This window comes from Mustela erminea, chromosome 17 (assembly GCF_009829155.1).
Source record: "Mustela erminea isolate mMusErm1 chromosome 17, mMusErm1.Pri, whole genome shotgun sequence".
Lineage (NCBI taxonomy): Eukaryota > Metazoa > Chordata > Mammalia > Carnivora > Mustelidae > Mustela > Mustela erminea.
Window position 1 is genome coordinate 4,262,411 of NC_045630.1, and position 24,862 is coordinate 4,287,272.

The 24,862-nt window shown below is 34.6% G+C and overlaps 1 protein-coding gene across 4 annotated transcripts in view; it reads left to right on the forward strand.

Moving 5' to 3' along the window:
• SUCO (SUN domain containing ossification factor) overlaps positions 1-24,862 on the forward strand; it is a 94,766-nt gene that overhangs the window by 50,742 nt on the left and 19,162 nt on the right. For 3 of the 4 annotated variants that reach the window (XR_004280029.1, XM_032317756.1, XM_032317758.1), the window contains 11 exons: positions 1,910-2,017; positions 3,682-3,787; positions 5,755-5,775; positions 5,963-6,018; positions 6,509-6,600; positions 7,290-7,355; positions 12,583-12,651; positions 13,430-13,520; positions 16,064-17,227; positions 20,341-20,428; positions 23,748-23,852. Coding sequence is in view for 3 of the 4 variants with exons in the window: in XM_032317756.1 (XP_032173647.1) it covers positions 1,910-2,017; positions 3,682-3,787; positions 5,755-5,775; positions 5,963-6,018; positions 6,509-6,600; positions 7,290-7,355; positions 12,583-12,651; positions 13,430-13,520; positions 16,064-17,227; positions 20,341-20,428; positions 23,748-23,852 (1,966 nt within the window). In the remaining variant the exon portion in view is untranslated. The remainder of the gene's footprint in view (positions 1-1,909; positions 2,018-3,681; positions 3,788-5,754; positions 5,776-5,962; positions 6,019-6,508; positions 6,601-7,289; positions 7,356-12,582; positions 12,652-13,429; positions 13,521-16,063; positions 17,228-20,340; positions 20,429-23,747; positions 23,853-24,862) is intronic. The other variant, XM_032317757.1, reaches the window with a different exon arrangement.

Below are 24,862 nucleotides of genomic sequence, written 5' to 3' on the forward strand. Positions count from 1 at the left end.
ATTTTTCTTGGGATTTCTGTGTAGAAAATTATATCATCCCTACAAATTTTTCTTTTTAAAAAAATTTTTTTAATCCTTTTCATCGATTTTACTTTCTTTTTGTCATTATGTGCTGGTAAAGACCTTGTTATTCCTTATTTTGAAGACATCACTTCTAACCTTATACCATTAGGTATCTTGTAAGTGTGGAATTCAGTTATAAAACCGTCTGGACCTATGGGTAGATACTAATTTTCTTTTAAGGGTGTAATTTAAAAGCTTAGTAAATGTTCACATGGTTCAGATCCATAAAGGTATTTCAAAAGGGTGAGGGAATTATAGTGAGAGATATTCTTCTAATCTCTGTCATCTCTCTTCTTATTCAGTGTTTAATTTTTAGATATCTTTTTAGTTTCTTCATGTAAAGGCATATGTGGTAGGACTAAATCACTTCAGCAACGCAGGCAGGGGAAACACCTTTAGGGAAGGCAAAGGAACATGACTGAAAGCATTTGGGTCCTTTAAGTGTTCTATCTGGCTCCAAAGCTTTTCCCATACTACCATATGCTGAAAGTACTGATTAGAGTACTAGATCTCATGAGTATTTCTTTTTCCCAAATGCCACGCTGTGTGCAGTTTTATTTTACACACATGGTACCATATTTGTAGTTCTTCTAAGAAGCAGTGTTTTATTGCATTTTTCTATGTCTGTAAATATAGGTCTCTGGCATTATTTTTATAGAATAGCTTTATTGAAGCATAACCGACGTAAAAATATAAATGTACGTGTAAAATAAACTGCAGCATGTCAGGATGGACAGTTTGATAATTTTTGACATTTAATCTATTTTCATAGATGATAATCTATGAAACTATCACCACAATAAAGATAATGAACATATCCACCTTCCCAAAATGTTTTCTCATCCTCCTGTGTAACTTTTTCTTCCTAACTCCTACCCCTATAGCAATTAAAGGTCTGTTTTCTATCACTGTAAATTACTTTACATTTTCTAGATCTTTATGTAAATGGAATATATCGTTGTTTTTTTTTTTTTTTTTTTTTTTGACAGACCAAAATCACAAGTAGGCAGAGAGGCAGGCAGAGAGAGGAGGAAGCAGGCTCCCCACTGAGCAGAGGGCCCAAGTGGGGCTCGATCCCAGGACCCTGGGATCATGACCTGAGCCAAATGCAGAGGCTTTATTTAACCCACTGAGCCACCCAGGCGCGCCTATATAGTTGTTTTTTTTTTAAAGATTTTTAAGATTTGATTTATTTGAGAGAGAGAGCATAAGCAGAGAGGAGGGGCAGAGGAAGCAGGATAAGCAGGCCCCCCCACTGATCATGACCTGAGGTGAAAGCAGATGCTTATAGGACTGAGCCACCCAGGTACCCCAGAATGTATAGTTTCTAGTAAAATTTTTAATGCCTCTTGGTATTTCCCTCTTTGGGAGGCCTGTACTTGAGTCCTCTATCCTAAACATGTAGGTTGACTTTTTCTCCCGGCTCTTATAAACTGCCTTACTATATATATTATAGTTTATATACAAGGGTGAATGTTTGGAGCTCTATGTCCTTAGGATAAATTTCTAAAAGTGTATTGCTAAATCAAAGACTGTGGTACACTTTGAGACCGTGTATATGCCCAGCTGCCCTCTAGACTAGTCACTTTACACTTTTGCTTACTTTCCTTAGTGAAGTCATTCCTTCTCCAAGAATGTTCTTTGTCATTAAAAAAAGAACCTTTTAAAAAATACTGTACGACAAAAGCAGTGTCTTGTGTTATTTATAGTTACCCCCCCACTAGTGATATGCTTGGGAAATAGTGAGTAATTTAATGGAAGTCTAGTTTATGCAAACTGTTTATGTTTAATATGAACTATTATTTTGGTTGGCTTACCTCAATAATTGTCTTGTGTTCTTTGAAAGGTTTGTTATTGAACTTTGTGAACCGATTCAAGTAAAACAGCTTGATATTGCAAACTATGAATTATTTTCTTCAACTCCTAAAGACTTCCTCGTTTCTATCAGTGACAGGTAAATTCTAAAGCTGCTTTTTACAAGTTTATGTTGGATCTCCAGAATAAAGATTTTAAAATGGGTCACTTTAAAACTTTATTTTTTATTTTAATGTATCAGTTTGTAAGAATAGTAATAATACTGTTGTATTAGGCACTTACTAGTCACCTTACTTTATTAAATCATACAGTGCTTATAATCATATGATATTATTCTTTTGAGGAAACAGATAAGGAAAGGTTAAATAAGTTGTCCAGGTCACATGACTTGTGAATTGGAGAATCAGGATTCAAACCTAGATCTGTCCTTATTTTAATTATTATGCTCTGTTGCTGCCAAACATTTTTTTTAAAAAGTTACTAAAAACTTTCATGAATCCTTCATTTTATATATAATGAGGTATATTTTTGTTATAGTGAATTTTAAAACATTTGTTATGTGTGTGATTATAAAAGAAATAACATAAGGAATTTGGTAAAGAATCACAATCCATTAAAAGATAACTTATAAGCATTTAAATATATTCCTTCTAGGGTTTTATATGTACTTGCATATTTACTAATTCTATTTTAAAAATCAGCTTATATCCTGATAATATCCTTTCCTCTTTTAAATACACCATTTAAAATTTTTTGAGTATAGTTAATGTATGATGTTATGTTAGTTTCAGGTGCACAACATATTGGTTCAGTAATTCTGTACGTTAAGTATGCCATTTTTTTTTTTAAAGTATGCCATTTTTAATGAATAGTTTATATTTTTCCTTCACTGGCAGTATTTACTTATTCAATAAATCCTTTCTGGAGCGTCTCTGAAATGGCATATTGAAATGGTAGTTTCATACTACCATACTGAAATGGTAGTATGCTGTTATTTATTCAGCTATTCTTCTGTTGTCGATCATTAATGGTTTTCCATTCTCTTCTCCCGCCTCACACTCTGCACCACATACATCCAGTTACTGAAATTAATTCTCAAGACCTCTTGAATTCCATCCATTTTTCACCTAATAACCTTGCTCAGATCACTTCTTTTTCTCTACACTGTACTTTTCTTATATGTCAAATGGACATACCCAGCTTTGACAAGTTAAGTATTTTTTAGTTTTAAGAGTACTCCATTACTTTGAGGGATTTTTAAAACACTGTAGGAAATAAAAATGATACTAGAAGGCTTTTATGTTCGATTTTCTTTTAAAGAAGGGGAGTAGCTATGTATGATCTGTAAAATTATAGTGTTATGGTAAAGGATTTTTTCTGTTTCCCTTTCCACTGGCACTTTTCTTTATATTTTTTATCATCACACACTTGTTAGTATGTGAAGAGTAGTACCTCCCTCCAAAACAATTTCTTGACTACTCTTGGTTTTAAAACCTCCAGTTTACTTGGAAACCTAAGAAGCTTTTTGGTCCTGCCTTTTGTCTTACTCTTTTTTTGTTTTCTCTTTGATAATGGTGTGAGTTTTGAAAGATATTCTTTACCTGTAAAGAAAAACCTGTCAGAGTTTAGTTGGAAAAGAAAGTGCATCTCTTCAATATTTTGCTCCTATTTAAACTATGTTAAGTGAATGTGTGCACTTGGAGTGGAAAAAAATAAACAAGATATATTTTGAAGATGTGTTGGAACTTCTCAAAATGTGGTTTATGATTTTTTAAAAAGAATGTTTATATTTATATTTCCTAGATATCCCACAAATAAGTGGATTAAGCTGGGTACTTTTCATGGTAGAGATGAGAGGAATGTCCAGAGTTTCCCTTTAGATGAGCAGATGTATGCAAAATATGTGAAGGTAATGTTTATACCTACCGGACTATGTTTTATAATGAAAATATACCTATTCATACCTTTTTATACCTTACCCCACCTTTTTAGAAATCCTAAAACTTAGGAAATTTAATGCAGTATTCTTTTTGATAAAATAATTCTGACCTGCATTTATTATTTTACAAAACAAATATGAATACATTCCCTTTTGTTTAATCCGACACTTATGCTAATTTTTTTGATACTTGCAGCTCTGATGAAATTTCAGATTATGTCTTAAAATTTTTTGAATCTCTATGTAAAATGTTATCTTCATCTCTCTATATTTCAAAACCCAAATACTGAAGTCTTTGAAGCAGGTCTGATTTTTTTTACTAGAATCTGCTTCTTAGATCATTTTAATTTTAATATCCAGTTATTTGTTTTATATCTTTTCCCTTCTTTGTTGTATGTTCAAGTGAGATACTGTCCAAATACCAATTTCAAATAAACTTTTAAACACTTATATTCAGTATTCCTGCTGCTTTCTCCACCATTGTGAGGTGGAATTATCTCCCAAAGTAGAATTATCACTCTTGAATTGGATTTTAGACAAAATACAGGAGTTTCCTGTTGCTCTGCTCCCCTCTTTTTTCTTTAAAATAATAGTACTCCTTCAAATACCACTGTTTATAATATGACCTTTTGGAATGATAGCAGCTCTGATTTCTGTCCTTTCTTCTTTAAATATGAGAACTTAAACTACCTGATCATCATCTGGGATTTTACTGTCTGTGTCTTTTTTAAGCATGTATTAAATTGGCTTCTATGAATGGGTAAACTTGTAGTATTCCTAGTCTCAATATAGAAATGCTAAATTCTGTTTTTAAAAATACAGTTGATATTCTCTGTTAATGGTTAAACAGTATTCAGAAAATGAAGGTGTATTTTCCATTTCTTTTAAACAGTTGTTTAATGACCTTTTTATATAGCAGTTTCTACACTGTGATAAGGAAAATTTTTTAAAATTATTTGGCAGGTGATACAATTGTATTTAATTTTACAATTAAGGCAACCCACATGGTAATGAAATATTTCCAAGAATCATTCTTTATACCATCTACTTTATTAATAATGGCAGAACATAACTTACTGGTGGTATAAAAAGTGCCATTTCCTACTTGGTTCTTTTTATGGTGGGACACTATAAAGCATCTTGATGATGACTTTTCTAAAAAGTTCTTTTTGGTAGCATTAGTTCTAAAAAAATTTTTTTTCTAAAATGTTTTTCTAAAAAACAATTCTAAAATAAAATTTTATTCTGATCCTAATGTCAATAAATATATACGTTTACCTGGATTTCCCTAATGTCAATAAAGATAGATATTTACCTGGGTTTCCTTATCCCAAAACTAAACCCAGATGTAGGGTCTACTTTTTAATAGCCTATATTTTAGAAGTGGATTGATATATATCTTTTAATTCTGTAAGTTATACTTGAAATAACATAACATCCGAAAAATTCAGGCTTTCCCTAAAAAATTTATGTACAAAATGGTATAAGAGTAAATATTGTTATGCTAATCTTTTTATCAGTATGTATGTACATGTGTATATCCACATATGTACCTATATATAGAGATATATATACATGAGGCATCTGTACTATTTGAATTAATTTAAGACACAGGTTGTTTCTAGATATTCTTTATTACTTTTAGGATATTTTTGTTTCTGACAGGTAAAACAGCAGCAATGAATTTTAGGTTATTCAACTTAACCTTAAAGTTAATTTCATTGTTACAGGTGGATTATACTTTCTAGCTTTGGTGGTAAAAATTTAAATCATTGATTTGATTTCTGCAAAGAAATAAGAGTACTACAATGTTATCCATCACAGTACATTGCTTTCTATAATTATACAATATAATTTACAAATATTAAATGTTGCTTATAGCATGTTATTCAGACTTTGGAACTGATTTCTTTTTCTTTTCCTTCCTCTTGCTTCAGATGTTCATCAAATACATAAAGGTTAGCAACCTTCTCTTTTGCAATATTGAATAACAGGGCATGGCATATTACTGCATGACAAAAAAGCAAAACTTTACAGTTATTGATTTTTGGGGAAATGAGGACTTTATTTTTAGAAATGTTATAATGAAAGAAACTCCATATATTGTTAGATAATCTCACATGCATTGTGCTTTTTATTCTTTAGGTAGAGTTGGTATCACATTTTGGATCAGAGCACTTTTGTCCATTAAGCCTTATAAGGTAATACAGAACAACAGACATTTATCAAGTGTTATTTTTTTTTTAAGTGGTGCGCAAAAATCCCAACATACTTAAAGTGAAGAAATAGTTTTCTATTATGTGAAGTTAATACTATAGAAATATAAGCTTGCAAACCTTTCTTGTTCTTGAATGCATTTTAGAAAAATGTAAAAATTTACTCTAAGAAAAAATAACCATCATGTGTGTCTGGTCTAGCTTGCTTGGTATTTTGCTATGATGATAGTATATGGAAAATTACTGGACTGATAAAACTGGCCATCACGTTTTTAAATGCCTTGAATAGATAAAATTTTAATGGAAACAGTGGATGGATGACTACAGGTTGAGAAACGTCATTATTTTGGAGTCCAAAAGCTAATGTCCCTCAAAAAATTACCAAAGTTAATGTATTTTGTCATTTATTCTGAAGCGATGACTCTTCACAACTCTGTTTTGTTTTGAAAGTCTTTAATGGAGTTGTTGTTAACAGGGTATTTGGCACTAGCATGGTTGAAGAATATGAAGAGATTGCTGATTCCCAGTATCAGTCAGAACGTCAAGAATTATATGATGAGGACTATGGTAAGTGACTTTAAGACACGTGACTATTATGTATATTTTTTGCTTTTTTAGAGTCTCATGGCCTGAAGGGATAGGAGAGGATTTTATGACACCCTCCATTTATACTTTATCAAGCAAGTCCTAATTTTAGGAGATCTTAAATCATAGCCTGAAAAATGGAATTTTTACCTTCTTTAATTTTCCTGTAAGTGAAATGAAGACATTTACCAGCGGTTGGTAAAGTACATGGAAAAGTTAATTAAGTCTTACAAATGTGATTAAAATTTTGGTAAGCAGTGGAATTATTTTCCTTGGCTTATCAGTTAGATAAATGGCTTATGAATCTCGTTTTCTTTTTGTGAACATATTTTAGATGTATAGTGAATATTTATTATAAAATAGGCTTTAAATGCCAGCTGACTTTGACAGGACATAATTCAAGCTATTATTTATTTATTTTTTTAATTTATTTATTTGACAGAGAGAGATCACAAGTAGGCAGAGAGGCAGGCAGAGAGAGAGGAGGAAGCAGGCTTCCTGCTGAGCAGAGAGCCTGATGCGGGGCTCGATCCCAGGACCCTGAGATCATGACCTGAGCTGAAGGCAGAGGCTTAATCCACTGAGCCACCCAGACACCCCTAATTTGAGCTTTTAAATTTATTATTGGAGATAGTTCCCAGAGTAATTACTTTCAATTTCTCTTTAAACAGATTATCCACTGGATTATAATACTGGGGAGGATAAATCCTCAAAAAATCTTCTTGGTTCTGCTACAAGTGAGTATTTGGGGATTTTCTTAGACACTATCAAAATATTTCTCAACTTTTTTTTTTCCCTGACATATGTGGATATTTTGTTGTGGTATATAGTTTAGGAAGCCCCTCTCCCCCTAAGTATTGAACTTGAGTTGAAATCAAAGATAATAGTTTTGAAATGTATTTTTATAGAGATAAAATAAGAAGGGTAGATGAAAAGAAAGGAAAAAATGTAAGCACAAGTTTGTTTTCTTACCTTAAGTGCTTATATTTTAAAGCAAATTCCTTAGGAGAAGGGACTATGAATTTACTTGGGGAAAGAATTATTAAAGAGATCCAGACTATATGAGTAGAAGTATCTGGCTAGTCATACTAGATGGGAAAGGAATTCGAATGGTCAGTAGTTCAGAGGTAGTAGGCATCAGTGAAATCCTAGCAAACAAGGAATCATTGACCTATTGATGTGGTTAGTTTCCTAATTAATTACAAACACAAAGGTTGTTCTTTTCCATAATAATGATGATTCTCAAGCAGTAACAATCATAATAATAATAAAAAAAAATAATAAACTCTTTGTAAACTAAAGAAATAATGACTAAGATACTAGGTCAGTTTTTGTTGTGCCAGCCTGTTACCTGAACCTCGTGGTAAGCTGGCTAAGGAGACTCTTGGAAAGACCATTACCAGCTGACACTTTATTGTTATTGTTATAATTCAGGTAGGTACATTTTAATGGTTGTTATTTTTGGTTATTCGTAAAGAACATAAAATACTGGAAGGAGTTTTGTTTTTATTTGGAGATTAATGGTTGATTATAATAAAAGTAAATCTTCGTGAGATCGATGACTAATTTCTTGTGCCTTTTCCTTGCTTCTTTTAGTAAATTGACTTGCTTCAATCCCAGTCTCTTGTGTATATTGTCTCTTTATATCTTTTTAGGTTTTAGTATATATATTTCAGTAGATATTTTGTATAGCTATGGTATATGGAACTAGGTGTTTCCTCTGGTTTTTTCCATCTTTTCATTTTTCTGTTCCCTTCTTTCCCTTGTCCTCTCCATAGAAAACTAGCCTTCAGTGGGCTTTTTAAGGCATAGGAAGAAGAATGCTAGAAATACCTGTAGAAGAGGAACCCTTTATGTAACATTTAACTTTGTTGCATATTAGCTCAGTATATTTTGTTTCACTGTGTTGCTAGTCAGCTGACTTCTGTAGATCAATGATTACTTTTAAGTAGCATTCTTAGCTATCTAGTTGATGACAGCATTAAAAATAGGTTCTTCATTCATTCCTATGGGGTATAGTTTTTTTTTAAGAGTGAAAACATGATGCTGTTTTATCTATCTGGATATTTATGTTGTTCATGTCCTCAGATTTGTATTAAAAAATCTGTGCTATGTGGTAGTCATCGTAGCTCAATGATCTTACATTAAGTAGCTGTCTAGAAGCATCGTTAATTTTATGGAGTCAGAAAATAGCCCTAGACTGTTAGGGAAGAGAATGCCTTACTATCCTAGACAAAACTCAGTTTATATCACAATAGAGAGCATTTCCCTGTTGGTAATCACTTCATTGACCAAGGTATTATTTGTATTAATTAGATAAAGAATCTTCTTTATATTCTACTTTGGGATCTTTTTCCTCAGAGATATGTTTCTTGGTAACATATCATTTATTTTTCTTTTGATGGCTCTCTCTATTTATCTTTCAGTGTTCTGGTGTTGAAAGAATTTGTTTAGTGAGAGGGAGGGAGGGTGGGAAGATGTCAGCTAAGCCTACACCATAGAAAATCGGGTTTAAAAAGATTTCTGTCTCTTGAAGTTTCAGAAAAAAGAGCCATTAGTAGCTGCAATGATAAGACTTTGGTGTCACGAAGGTTATGGACATGACCTACCAGAGCTGTGTTCTATGCTTGTCCTTATGGAGAGTCTGGGACTATTTCTGAGCCTGACTTTGCTACCACCTCCAAGGTGGTATAACATTTAAGCAGTAAATAACAGTTGAATCAGGTGAAAGAGCTACTCTCTGGCCCTGAAATATCTGAATTTGACTGTCATCATCACACTTTATGAATCAGCTTGAAATTGGCCAATTTTGAACCTGATGTACCTTTTAAATTTAGACAGTGGCTCCAAAACAGAATTCTGTGGGTTTAATTTCTTTTTTTTCTTTTCTTTTTCTTTTTTTTTTTTTTTTAGAACCTGGGGTAGAGGGAGAGGAGAATCTTAAGCAGATTCCATGCCCAGCACAGAGCCTAACACATTAGGGGCTCGATCTCACAACCCTGAGCCAATATCAAGAGTCAGACACTGATTGACTGGGCCACCCTGGTGCCTCCCCCAACCTTCCCCCCCCCCCCCCTGTGGCTTTAATATTAACATAAACTCCTTTTTCCTTTTGGTATTAAGCAGTCAGTAGTTACAGGAAATATATGTCACCAGAGTACATTGATTCTATTGGAACTTGGTTGTCAGAGAGCAGACATATTGAATATTTGGACATTCTTGACATCATATAATTCTCTTAGCTACCAAAAAGGGAGAAACCACTACATTAGAGAAAGCAGCATTCTTGACTTTGTATAGTTATGGCAGCTCTTCTGCTTGATTATTTTATTTACATCCTTGAACCAGAACATTTGAATATTTTACATGAACAAAAAATTCTTAGTATCATTCTGCTTTCCTTGTACTTTGTCATGTGGATTTTCCAGACCATTCTCCACCTTGATATTCTTGCAAGTCTACCTTTACTTCTAAATATGGTCTGCATTTTGTAGAATTGCTTAAAGGCCAGGTTTCTGTGTATACGTTTAAGACAAAGTACAGTTTTTGTGTTCTTTTACATGAAAGTATTTTTTATGAATGTATATATTTTAAAGACCTAGAAGGAGAAGGGAGGATGAGGGTGGGCATGCAGCAGAGGTATCTAAATACACATGGGAGGAAGTAGTTACTTTGTTGGTTTGTCTTTTTATGTTGTAGCATAGGTAGTTTGTTTTCTATAGAGAAAGGAGCCTTGGTGTGCTGAAGACTGAGTATTACATGTTGATGGTCCCTGGGGAGAATTTCATTCCCAAAAGAATGAGATTGGATGAATAGTGCCCTGCTCAAAGATAAAGGAGTTGACTACTCTGGAGGAAATTAAGGACAAATGTTGAGTTTGGTACTATATACCAAATTATTACCTTAGCCTATTCAGAAGGTTTTTTTAGTGGCCACATTATGACAAGCTATCGTGTGTTTGTATGCGAATTGGGAATGGTCAGAATAGAATATTCACAAAGCTGCTCTCTCTCAAAAGACAAAATAAGCCTACATTTGGCAGTGCTCTGAATAGAAGCAAAATTATTTTTTAGATGGACTGAGAATGTAGAAATTTGCCAAATTTTGCTTTTGTTACCAAGTAGCCCCCTGAAATAATGATAAAAGTAGTATTTTAAATGAAGGATGGTATAAATCTTCTTTATGTTTAGGTTAAAAAATAATACTCTAAAGCTGCTTTCTTTACACAGATCCACAGATATATTCTGTTCTTGAATTCTTTAACAGTAAATGCCCCAGAATTTAAATGCCAAAAAATTTGTTACGTGAGGTAAGAGTGCCCTTTGAAGCACAAAGGACTTTAGAATATAGATTGGATTCCAGAATTTTGATTCTCTGAAGCAGTCTGTTTGACGGAACTTTAGCTGTCAGGCTAAGTAGAAGATCAGATACTCTTGCGACATTGGTTGACATTAAGGTGGATTTATGTGGAAATAAAAGAGTTTCCATTGCTACTTGATCTTGGTTTGTGTGGAAATACAGTGCTTCCATTTTTGTTTTTATCTCATGCTTTAGAATATCCGCTGCTGCGTTGTTTTCTAGTTTGTCTGGCCAAAGGAAGGGCAAGGTTACCTGAAATCCTAGACATTTACTGTGAAGCAAGTGTGAAGCTTTTGTGTGTTATACCAGTGACTGGAACAAAGTATCATTCCTGTGCTTTGTAAAGATAGAAATTTATGACTCCTGTTACCACTTTAAACGGTCTAAAACTTCTCACTATTTTCTCCCGCCATAAAACATGCGGATCAGCTCCAGGTGACAGTACTTGGCTTCCTCGCCGGCCCCCGGGTAGACTGTTGTTGGCTTTTCCTCCCTTCGATCCTTCCCTACTTCTCACATCTGTGATTTTCACTGAAAGTGTGAGGAAAACCCTATGGGTCTCTTAGGAAAGGAAGACAAGACAGATATAACTGATGAGACTTAATATGTAGCTCTTGCCAGAGGTTAATATTTTAGTAGGAGAAAAACCTGATAAAATAGATGAATTAACTTCTAGCAGAATGTTAGAGATTAGACTGGGGATGGAAATTAATTTCCCTTAAAATTACCTCATAGACGGAAGCAACCTATTCTCAGCACCAGCTTTTTATGGAGTTAGGCATTTTGTGACACTCAAGTGCCTTTGGCTATTTATTCAGATGTTAAAGTTTTTACTACTTTACTCATCATCCGAGTATGCTCTTTAGAAAGAGAGGCAGAATTCGCAGGTATGCTGATAGCTTTCCCTACAGCATTGAGAGTTTCAGAACTTTGACTTAACCTGTCCGTGCCCATACCCACCCAGTTCACAAAAGATTTTGTGTCCTGTGTTATCCATTAAGCATCATTAAAAATTATCAAAGAAATTTGATTCTTTGTATATCAAGTTGGGATTTAACCCATATTATCAATAAATAAAATATATTCATAGTTGAAAATAAAATTTTCCGGCTCTCCTTTGGGTAGTGATCGTCCCATTTTATTTATATCTATAAAAATCACCGGTTTAGGAAAAACTACTTCTTCAAGCTTGTTTTTGTTTTAAACTGTAGGAACTTGTTAAAGAGAAACAAGCTTTTCTGTAAAATACTAATTTTGGTTGTCACATTTTTTTCCCTGTTCCAATACAGGCTTTATGTTGAACTTTATTTGAATTTTGTAATATGTTGAAGATAGTGTCTTAGCAAACGGTTTGGGGAGGTTAACCAAAATAGTATAATTAAGTTTTAAATTCCTTCTGAACTTAAAAATTCAGTTTTATGTTTTATACTTTTTGGCTGAAATTTGTGTCCTGTATTGGACTTACGTAGTAAGATGAACAAAAAGGTAATTAGTCCCCCAAAAATGCAAAAAGGCCATTAAAAATGGTTTCTGGACTATCTGATATTAATCTATATAAGAATTTTTAGATGTATTGGTATTTTTTCTGATTGAATTTTGTTTTAGATGCCATTCTAAATATGGTGAATATTGCCGCTAATATTCTGGGAGCAAAAACTGAAGACCTGACTGAAGGTACCTGATCATTTTATGGGTCTTTTAAATATCTGATACTCCAAGGGTCATTCTAGTTAGGAAAATTAATTAATAAGCCAAGGAACTTAATTTCTCATTTAGAAATACAGAAATGAATCAAAGAGACTTACCAGTCTTCTGTTAATCATTGTTTATTTGAATTTCACAAGTTCTCTCTTATAATACAATCCTGACTATATAAGATTCATGCATTTCTTTTTTGATTCTTCGTGCTGTAGAAGTAATAATTTTATCCCTTACCTCTTTCCTGAAGCTTTCTAGTGGTACTTCATGCATGCTTTTATCAAATAACTACTCCATTTAAAAAGTGATTTTTTTTTTCCTCTAGAGAATGCCAGATAAGAGTATTGATAGCAAGGATAAGCCATCTTGCCATTTTTGTTCTTAGAAAATCCTTAGTTCTAAATGTGAACTTAAAAATGACCCATACATTTCTTCTCATTCTCTTTAGTAACTCCTTTAGGTGTCTACAAGGCATGTTAATCATGTTAAGATTACACAAAATTTATAGTCATTTGACTTGGCTTAAATTATCTGGAAAGTTGAAAAAGAATATGCATTATTTGTAGTTCTGATTTTGTATGATCATTTCTTTCTAAAAGAACTTTGATGGAAGAAAATAAAGTCTGCAGTAGCAAACCTGTTTGACTTTTTTTTCCTCCCCCAGAAACTAAAGTTCTTTATTTGTTATAGTGAAATATCTTCATGGTATAGTTTTTTAAAATTAAACTCAACGTGGGTATCTTTCTTAAAATAGGAAATAAAAGTATATCTGAGAATGCCACTGCCACAGCTGCATCTAAAATGCCTGACTTAGCTCCTGTTTCAACTCCTGTTCCATCACCTGAGTAAGTTCTGTTGTGATATTAGAGTTCTTTTCAAATGGAGAGCTAAGTGTACTAGTATACAGAAAGGTACTTGGATTTATGTGTGAAATGATTATCTATAGAAAGCTCTGAGTCATGGGACAGGCATTCCACAGCCACTTAAAATATCTCTAAGTTGCTTTTTAGGTACCAGGAATGCACTTCACTCCAGACCATATATTTGTTGTTTTGATATTATATATAATTTCTATTATTCACAACACTGAATCCTTTTCTTATTGCAAATAATTGGCTTAATTCTGTAGGTATAGGTTTGAGGACAAATTTTTAAAGCTTTCATTTATTAAATTCAAATTTAAAAGCATTGATTAAATACCTCTGCTGTGCCTTGAAAGCTATAAAGGGTGCCTGAAATTCCTAGAGCAGTGATTCTTTAATTATTTGTTTGTCTCACAGCAAACTCTTAGAGTGCTCACTTTCTTAAATTAAACTAGATAGAGGTCTTCTCCCAGATTGCAGTGGGGCACTTTGGACAAGAATGTCTATCATGTAGTTAACATAAAATATCCCCATTTTTTTTTTTTAAGTCTTTTCTACTAGAGATGATTAAGGTTTTTGCTATGTGAACTTCTTATCTATAACAGATAAGCTCATAGACTGGATAATTGGGTATGTTTATTTTAAGTTTATGTGTGTTTCATTAGATACACCCTGTAAAATTTTGAAAGCTTTTCCTGTTAGAACTCTGCTTAACAGGATGGGATATTTGAACAGGAGATGTATAATGAAATGTGCATTGGGTGTGGTTTGAATTATAATTCCTAAATACCATTCTATTTAAAAAATGAGATTTTTTGTGGTTTGAAGGGCAAGTGACAAATTTGTATTCTGTGTTTATTCGGAAAGTGATTAAAGATATTTATTGGATGACTAGAGAGAAAATATAGCAGTTTATGTCATTGATTCCTAGAAATCTATTTAGGATAGGGACATTCTTGGTATTGTTTCTAATTATGTGGAGCGTGTCTGCTAGTCCCAGTTTTAGCACTAGGCTTCTTCAATTAGCAGCACATATATGTCTTATTTTTCAGAACTAAAGGAAACTGATTTCACTTCGTATATGTGTATGCATGCACACAGACACACACATATATACACACACGCCTCTATATATACATATGACTATTTGTTGAAAGATACCACATCAGGCTAATGTAGTTTTTACTTTTCTCTATTAGTTTGATTTTAGTAGATTTTTTAATGTAATTGCTTACTTTTTAATTTAATGTTTCTTTATATTTGTTTTGAATTCTTTTTGATGACTGTATGGCAGTCCTTTGAAGAAGATCAATGAAAATGAAAGAATCTGTGATAGGGTGTCACTGTTAAAGTTACTATGAAAAGACTTACTTCTTTTCCCACCTTTGAGTTTTTTAAAATACAGCTCTGATTAGGATATATATATAGATGGTATATAACTTAATTTGTACCAAGTTAATTGATTTTAGTTTTTCTCCCTCCATTTCTTCAGACACTGCTCCTTTTTACTGTCATTATTTCTGTTGTAGATAGTAAGCAATAAAGATGTAAGAGGTGTCATTAGAGACCATGTATCTGTATTTCATCTATTTAGAGAAGCATAGTCTAATTATGTTTTAGTTTTGTCCAGCTGCTATCAGCAAGATGATCTAGCTTTTAGATACTATTCTATTGCTACCTTTGTTAATCTGATACTAGTTTTTATTCAAAGACATTTCCTGGAATTCTTAGTAATTTGTCAGAGTAGGAAAATTATATATGAAGATGTTTCCTTTTTTTTTGGTATTCAAATGACTTTATTTTTTCAGTTTTTACCTTTTGTGCTATAAGGGCTGCACTGGAAGTTTATTTTTATTTTGAAATAAACTACAGACATTATAATTTACAGCACTATTTCTACCAGCTCCACCCCCCACACTCTCCTACCATATATACGGACTCTAGATCCTAGAGATGGGATTAAGTTACAGATGGGGCAGTATTTATTATTAGTCAGCATTTTCATTAGAGTTCTTAAGTATTTGGCTTTAAATAATAGAGAATTAGCCAAGATGATGTTAAGATTACTTTGGGGAGGGAGAGATGCAGGTAATTGTGTGTGTATGTGTAATGCTATGCTGGAATTCCTCAAGTCACCCACAGAAGAATTTTCTAGCTACCTTTTGAAAGTATGATATTCAAATACAAAGTACATTCATATATTAAGAATCCCAGATTCTAGTTCCTAGAATCCACGTATAAGCAATTCTAAAATAGATACTTCAAAAAAGCAAGTTTGGTTTAGTAAATACGGTGATTTGGGTTTTCTGGCTTATCATTTAATAAATGGCCTTTCTGTTACCATTTCTGAATAATACTTATTTGTTAAAAATGACTTGAAGGGGAACATTTCATCCAAAAAAAATTTTTAGTTTCTGTTGTATCTAGTATCTTTTATTTGATGTATGATACATTGAATTTTTAGCATAATTTTAACTTTAGACTTCTAATTAAAGTGATATGTAATTATGATTATGTATTTCTAGGTATGTGACCACTGAAGGACACATACAGGATACAGAGCTAACATCACCAGATACTCCAAAAGAGAGTCCAATCGTACAACTGGTTCAAGAGGAAGAAGAGGAGGCAGGTCCATCTACAGTGACCCTTCTGGGTAGTGGTGAACAGGAGGACGAATCATCACCCTGGTTTGAGTCAGAGACACAAATATTTTGCAGTGAACTGACCACAATTTGCTGTATTTCTAGTTTTACGGAATACATATATAAATGGTGTTCAGTTAGAGTTGCTCTTTATCGGCAACGTAGCAGAACTACTGTGAGTAAAGAAAAAGATCATCTTGTGTTGCCTCAGCCGCCTTTACCACTTCCTGCAGAATCAGTGGATGTTTCAGTTTTGCAGCCCCCGAGTGGAGATTTGGACAGTAAGAGAAAGGAAAAAGAGGCTGAAACTATTGTTCTAGGTGACCTAAGTAGTATGCATCAAGGTGACTTGATTAATCACAGTGCAGATGCAATAGAACTTGAACCAAGCCATCCTCAAACTCTTTCTCAGTCTCTTCTTTTAGATGTTACTCCAGAAATCCATTCATTATCTAAAACAGAAGTATCTGAGCCTTTTAAATATGAGGCAGGACCTACACCGTCTCAGGTGATCCCTCAGGAGACTTCTGTTGAGGTTGATAATGAGACAGAAAAAAAGTCTGAGAGTTTTAGTTCTATGGAGAAGCCATCTGTGATCTATGAAACAGATAAGCTTAATGAAATAATGGATAATATTGTAAAAGAAGATACAGACTCCATGCACATTGTCACAAAGCTATCTGAAACAGTAGTGCCACCTGTAAACACAGCTACTACACCAGACGGTGAAGATGGGGAAGCCAAAATGCACATAGCTGACACACCAAAGCAAGCCTTGACTCCTGTTCCGGATTCTTCTTCATTACCTGAAGTAAAAGAGGAAGAACAGTCTCCGGAAGATGCCCTTTTAAGAGGGCTACAGAGGACAGCTACAGACTTCTATGCTGAATTGCAAAATTCGACAGATCTAGGATACGCTAATGGAAATCTTGTACATGGATCAAACCAAAAGGAGTCTGTATTTATGAGACTTAATAATCGTATAAAAGCCTTAGAAGTTAACATGTCTCTCAGTGGCCGCTATCTGGAGGAGCTTAGCCAAAGGTAAGCCTTATTATCAATTAGCACAGTCTGCTTGGCAAGGTGAGTAGCATAGTATGATTTCTGAATAGAGGAGTCGAGGATTAATTATCTCATGATATAGTAGTAGTCAGTACCGTTTAGCTGCGGAGAGTGTTACTTGAAGGTCGATCAATGACTTAAAGAACTGATTTTCTTTTTTAGAAGTACTGAGTGATGTAATACCTTTGTGTATTAGGGTGACAACATGTTTTAATTTTCTTCAAAAGTTTCTCTTTTCTTCTTTTGTAACTTTAGCCCCTTCTACTGTTTGGTTCCCATAGTACTCATGTGAAAATTATATAACATTTATCTATACTGTGTATGTAATATCTATAAAAACATTAACTATTGAAGCTCTTAGTGGAACTAGACAAAATATCAAGAGTTTAAATCAGTGAGGACTAGAGTACACTGAATTGGATGATTAGGCAACATCTGCAGTCTTTCAGAGAAGTCCTAGAATCCTGGTTCTGGTTGTGATAATTCATGCTGTTTTGCTCAAAGTGCCAGCGGGCTTGTGCAATGATTAGGGACCCCAGGCACAGTTCTCCATTTTTTTATACCTGTTTAGTCTTTTATATCCCTTAAGTGTGCAGGGTCCTTAGGGCTTCTCCTCCCAACATTCTGCAACCACCTAGGCACTAAGTGTCTAGAACGTCTGAAACACCACCTTCCCCTTCTTCTTTTAAATGAAAATGCTACTAATGAGATGTCACTAAGGTCACCATTGTATCCTAATGGGTTTCCTCCTAACCCATACAGACAATTTAGTGGCAAATTGTGCGTGCATGTACATGCGTGCCCACTTAAATACCTCCTGCCTGGGGCACCTGGCTAGCTCAGCTGGTTAGGTGTCTGCCTTCAGCTTAAGTCATGATCTTAGGTCCTGGGATCTAGCCCCGCACAAGGCTCCCTGCTCAGTGGGAAGTCTGCTTCTCCCTCTCCCTCTTCCCTTCCCCCCACCCACACTTGTGCTGTGATTTCACTCAAATAAATAAAATCTTTAAAAAAAAAAAAGTACCTCCTACCTGTTTCTCCCTACCCTAACTGCCTCCACAAAGGAATCACAGAAATCACTAATTTTTTTTATGTTTAACTGAGATATAATTGACATTAATTTCAGGTATACAACATAATGGTTTAATATTTGTATATATTGTGAAATGATTACCACAGTAGGTCTAGTTAACATTCATTACCACAGAGTTACAAGATGTTTTCCTTGTGACAAGAATTTTCAAGATGTACTCTCCTAGCAACTTTTAGATACCAAGTATTATTAACTGTAGTTACCATGCTGTACATTATATCCCCTTTACTTATACATTTTATAACTGGAAATCTGTACCTTTGACCCCCTTTGCCCATTTCTCCCATCTCCCATCCTCTACCTCTGATAACCACCAATTTGTTCTCTGTATCTCTGAGTTTGAGGGTATTATTCTCATTATTATTTGTATATTCCACATATAAATGAGATTGTATGATATTTGTCTCTTTCTGACTTATTTCAGTTGCATAATGCTCTCAAGGTCCATCCATCCATGTTGTTGCAAATGGCAAGATTTCCTTTTTTGTGGTTGAATAATACTCCATCGTATACAGATACCGCATTTACTTTATCCATTTATCCTTTGATGAACACTTAGGCTGCTTCCATGCTTGGCTGTTGTACATAATGCTTCAGTAGACATGGGGATACATAATCTTTTCAACTTAGTGTTTTTTCATTTTCTTCAGATAAATACTCAGAAGTCAAGTTACTGGATCATAAATTAGTTTTATTTTTAATTTTTGAGGACCCTCCTTATGTTTTCCAGAGTGACTGCATCAATTTGCATTTCTACCAACAAGGGTTCCCTTTTCTCTACATCCTTGCCAACATGTGTTATGTCTTATCTTTTTTGGTAATAGCTATTCTGACAGATGGGAGGTGATCTCGTTATGATTTTGATTTGCATTTCCATGATGATTAGTGGTGTTGAACATCTTTTCATGTACCTGTTGGCCATTCATATAACTTTGTGGAAAAGGTCTGTTTAGATCCTCTGCCACTGGATTCTTTAATTTTTTATTAATGAGTGTTACATGTTCTTTATGTATTTTGGATATTAACTCAATCAGATACGTGATTTGCAAAGTTTTTCTCCCATTTGGCAAGTTGCCTTTTTATTTCTTTTTTTGTTTTAAAGATTTTATTTATTTATTTGACAGAGAGAGATCACAAGTAGATGGAGAGGCAGGCAGAGAGAGAGAGGGAAGCAGGCTCCCCGCCAAGCAGAGAGCCCGATGTGGGACTCGATCCCAGGACCCTGAGATCATGACCCAAGCCGAAGGCAGCGGCCCAACCCACTGAGCCACCCAGGCGCCCCTGCCTTTTTATTATTTCTAATGGTCTCCTTTGCTATGCAGAAACTTTTTAGTTTGATATGTACTTGTTTATTTTTGCTTTTGTTGTCAAATCCAAAAAATCAGTCACCAAGGCCAGGTGCCTGGGTGGCTCAGTGGGTTAAGCCGCTGCCTTCAGCTCAGGTCATGATCTCAGGGTCCTGGGATTGAGTCCCGCATCGGGCTCTCTGCTCAGCAGGGAGCCTGCTTCCCTCTATCTCTCTCTCTTTGCCTGCCTCTCCGTCTACTTGTGATCTCTCTCTGTCAAATAAAAAAAAAAAAAAGATGCTTACCACCTGTTTCTCTTTACATTCAAGTGTTTAATCCATTTTGAGTTACTTCTTTTGTATGGTGTTAGATAGTTGTCCACTGTCACTCCTTTGCCTGTGGCTGTCCAGTTTTCCCAACACCATTTATTGAAGAGATTGTTCTTTCCCCATTTTATATTCTTGGCTCCTTTGTCATAAATTGATTGATCACATATGTGACTGATCTTACATAGTAGTGAGATATGGAGAATTGATGTTAAGGTAGAAGATACCTAAGGGATCTCTTTATTTTACTTTTGTAAGTGTTCCAGGCCTCAGTAAGAGTCATTTTCAAAAAAGTATATTTATCTCACATACTGAAATCAGAAGTGTGTTTCCAGTAATAAGTTAATGAATAAGAAATTAAAGCTATTCAATAAATCCTTTCTTACTCCCCAGGTACCGAAAACAAATGGAAGAAATGCAGAAGGCCTTTAATAAAACAATAGTAAAACTTCAGAATACTTCAAGAATAGCAGAGGAGCAGGTTGGTCATCTTCAACTCTTATTTACTTTTTATATAAATTTCTTTTGAATTTTATAGGCTCTTGCTGGTAAGAAGGATAAGTGGTATTGGTTCTTTCTTTCCCCTGATAGTTGATGATAAAAGCCTATTATGTGATGTCATATTTGGGAAATTACCTAGCTATTAGCATCTGTTTTTCCTCCAGAGAAAATTTCTTGAGCGTTATTCCTATTACGTTTCCAAGTCTGTGTGTGTATATGTGGTAGAAGTGCAGTGGCCTTTTTTAAAGCAGCTTTGTTAAACTCAAATCTTTTGTGGTTTTCTGCACAGCTAATCTAATTGATTGCAGATAAGAACAGTTCTGTTTCTTCTTTTTAATCCTTATACCTTTTCATTTCTTCTTTTTTTCCTCTATCTGTTATCTGTGATGCAGTATGATTGATAATATTGGCCATTACTCTGTCTTTTGATTTTAAGGAAACAATTTCAGTATCACACAGTTTCAGTATTATAGTATCCAGATGTTTATTAAAAGTTTTTACAGTGGGACGCCTGGGTGGCTCAGTGGGTTAAGCCGCTGCCTTCGGCTCAGGTCATGATCTCAGGGTCCTGGGATCGAGTCCCACATCGGGCTCTCTGCTTGGCGGGGAGCCTGCTTCCCTCTCTCTCTCTCTCTGCCTGCCTCTCTGCCTACTTGTGATCTCTCTCTGTCAAATAAATAAATAAAATCTTTTAAAAAAAAAAGTTTTTTCTTTTACAGTATGCTACTATGATGAAGAAATTTTATACTTTTCTAAAAATTTATCTGGGACTAGGGGATGATGGGATGAAGCCAGGAGACCTGAGGTTTTAGAGTTTAGTGCATCTTATTGTGAGTTAAAACTCTAAACTATAACACAATCCAATTGTGATTCCATACAAATTTCCTTTTTAGTGTCGTTTTTTTTAGTTGAAGTTATTTAAAATGTTTTCAAAATACAAGTCCTTTATTAGAAATGTATTTTGCAAATTTTTCTTCGTTTGTTATTTATCATTCTCTTAAAAGTGTCTTTTGAAGGGCGCCTGGGTGGCTTAGTGGGTTAAGCCGCTGCCTTCAGCTCAGGTCATGATCTCAGGGTCCTGTTATCGAGGCCCACATCGGGCTCTCTGCTCAGCAGGGAGCCTGCTTCCTCCTCTCTCTCTGCCTGCCTCTCTGCCTGCTTGTGATCTCTCTCTGTCGAATAAATAAATAAAATCTTAAAAAAAAAAAAAGTGTCTTTTGAAGAGCAGAAGTTTTTAATTTGTTAAAACCTATTTATCTGTTCTCTCTGCTCTATAAAATCTTTCCCTTACACAGAGTAACGAAGAATTTTTCCTCAGTTTTCTTCTGAACGTTTTATGTATAAATATAAATCAATATAACATATATTTATATATATGTGTGTGTGTGTATATATATATATATATGGGTGCGTTTCAGGACTTCTTTTTTATTCTGTTCATCTTTTTTTATGCTGATAACCAGACTGTTGGGATTATTGTAGCTTTATAGGAACTCTTGAAGTCACGTAGTGTGAATCTTCCAACCTTGTTCGTCTCTTTCAAAACTGTTTTGGCTAATACGGATTTTAGAATCAGCTTTTCAGTATCTACAAAAAACCTGTTTGCATCTTGATTAGATTTTGTTGAATTTATACATCAGTTTGGAGAATTGACATCTTAACAATATTATCTTCTGACCCATGAACACAGTAGTTATTTAGTACTCCATTAATTTTAATGATTGAAATGATTTCCCCTCTATATTTTCTGATGTCAAAGACTTACTTAAATACTTTTAAAATAATTTATATATTATTAAAAGTATTGGAAATAAATCTTGATTAGAAGTATTAACTTATTAAATTTCATAGTTTTTTCTTTAAATGTAATTATCTGGAATTTATCAGTATTTGTCAAATGTGAGTCAGAAAAAACAGTTTTATGAGTCAGGTTCAGCATTTTAAACAGACGAAGTAGGATAGAAACTACCAGAGTGTATTGCAGTAAGGGAAGTAAGTGAAACTTTTTGTTACATTTTTATGCATCTATCTCTCCCAACCCACCCACCCTCTGGTCCCCCCCCCCCCCCAGTTGAGATTTAAAACTTATTTATTTATTTATTTTAAGGTTTTTATTTATTTAAATGAGAGAAAGCACAAGCAGGGGGAGTGGCAGACAGAAGGAGAGGAAGAAGCAGGCTTCCCACTGAGTGGGGAGCCCGATGGGGGTCTTGATCCCAGGACTTTGGGATCATGACCTGAGCCAAAGACAGGTGCTTAACGACTGAGCCATCCAGGTGCCCCTAAAACTTACATAAATCTAAGTTTGGAAAACTTAGGTCTAGAGTGATAAGTGGTTATATAACTATTTCATACATGATCCTAAATAGAGTCTTAGATTTTCTTTACATTCTGCCTTCTTCTGATCCTCCCCAAATTCAGTAGTAAGTCGAAATTTTCAGTATAGTCTCCCTAATATGGGTTCCTGATGAGGAATATGATAAATAATTTCCTAAAGTATGCATGCAGATATTTCACATAAAAACATGTTTGTTCATTATAAAAGTTTTAAAAATCTAGAGCTAGAGAGATGGGTATTTTTGATTAATTTATTTTCATTGGTGATATTTTAGCATTGACTAGATTAACTGTTGTAGGGTTTTGACTATGTGACATCCTAAGTTCCATCCTAGTGTGCAACAGAATAGAACTTTTAAATTTTTTGGTATGAGCCTGCTTCATATCCAGAAACATTGTTCAAAAACTTTTCAACATGTTTTTGTGCTGAGTGCTTTGGCTTAAAAATACTTATTTGATAGGGTGCCTGGGTGGCTCAGTAGGTTAAAGCCTCTGCCTTCGGCTCGGGTCATGATCCCAGGGTCTGGGGATCGAGCTCTGCATTGGGCTTTCTGCCTCCCTCTCTGCCTGCTTGTGATCTCTTTCTCTGTCACATAAATAATAAAATCTTTTAAAAAAAAAATACTTATTTGACAAAGTGATTATTTTGTATACAGCTGGTTTATGCACATGGAGCTGATACTAACTTGAAAAGTAATTTGTTATTACACAGTAATCCAAATGGTAGCAGTAAATAGCAAAATGGTTTTTTTGGAGGGCTAAGGGGAGGGAGGGTTCAGCACTTTTTGTTTTTTTTTTTTTAAATTTCTGGTCACACTTTACAATATTGATTCATTAAAAACTTGTATTAATATATTTTTTTCTTGAGGAACTTAGTAATTTTACTGGAACTTACACAGTGTATATAATGTACAGATAAAAGTTTCATACACATTAAAATAATATTTCTTCCTTTATCATAGGATCAGCGGCAAACTGAAGCCATCCAGTTACTACAGGCACAGCTGACCAACATGACACAGCTTGTTTCAAACTTATCAACAACAGTGGCAGAATTAAAACGCGAGGTATTGTTATTACTGGTTTTGTAAGACACACTGCATATATAGAGGTTGTTAAAAAGGCAGGCTTGTTAAGAACGTGGTATCTAAGAGCTTCAACCAAACAAAATGGTCAATTTCTAGAGCACTTCTTCAGAATACCAGAATGTGGCATTTTGAAGTTTTGGAAATACACAAATTATGATAATTTTTTGGAAAAGACATTTGTAGTTTAGGTCTTAACCTAAAATATGGTTATAAAGCAGTTCTGTTAGGCCTTTTGCAGACCACTGATATGTCATTTTCAGTTTATAAAGGCTTATTGGGTTGCTTAATAAAGCAAAAATTTTATTGACTTAGTAAGTATTTCTTGAGCATCCATTGTATGTGGGTGTGAGCTATATAGTACTTGGAGTGTACAGCAGTGAGTATCCTTGGCACTGCACAGAGCCTCTCTTGGGGGATGGGGAATACTTAAAGTAAATATATGTGAGGGACAGTGGAATGCAGAATGAAATGTGTGTGTATGGATGGTGTTGTAAGGGTTGCTCTTTTAGCTACGGTGGTTTTGGAAGGCTTATCTGAGGCAGTGGCATTAGAACTTGAGTGCTCAGTGTGGGGCCTCGGGTCAGAACAAACCTGTTACTAGCCACACTCGGGCAAAGGACCCACGATTGGAAACAATGTGCTATGTTTAGTTGGCCTGGCTGGAGCAGAATGAGGGAATGTACAGAATGAGCTGAGCAGAATGGTGGGGCTCAGGTCATGGAGGCCTTTGTAGGCAGTTTAGAGTTTGAACTTTATTCTAATCATTGCAGCTCATTGGAAAGAATTAAGAAGTGATGAGGGTCATCTCATTGAGGGTATGTTGAGAAACTCCCTATTTGTTGCTCTGGAGAATCGCCTCTTAGGGAAGAGCAAAAGCAGAAGTGGGGAGGATGCCAGTTGGGATGTAGTCCCGATAACCTGGGTGCGGCGACACCGATTCGGAGGAGGGTTTTAGAAGTGGAGAACATTGTGAAGTTGTTGAATTCAGG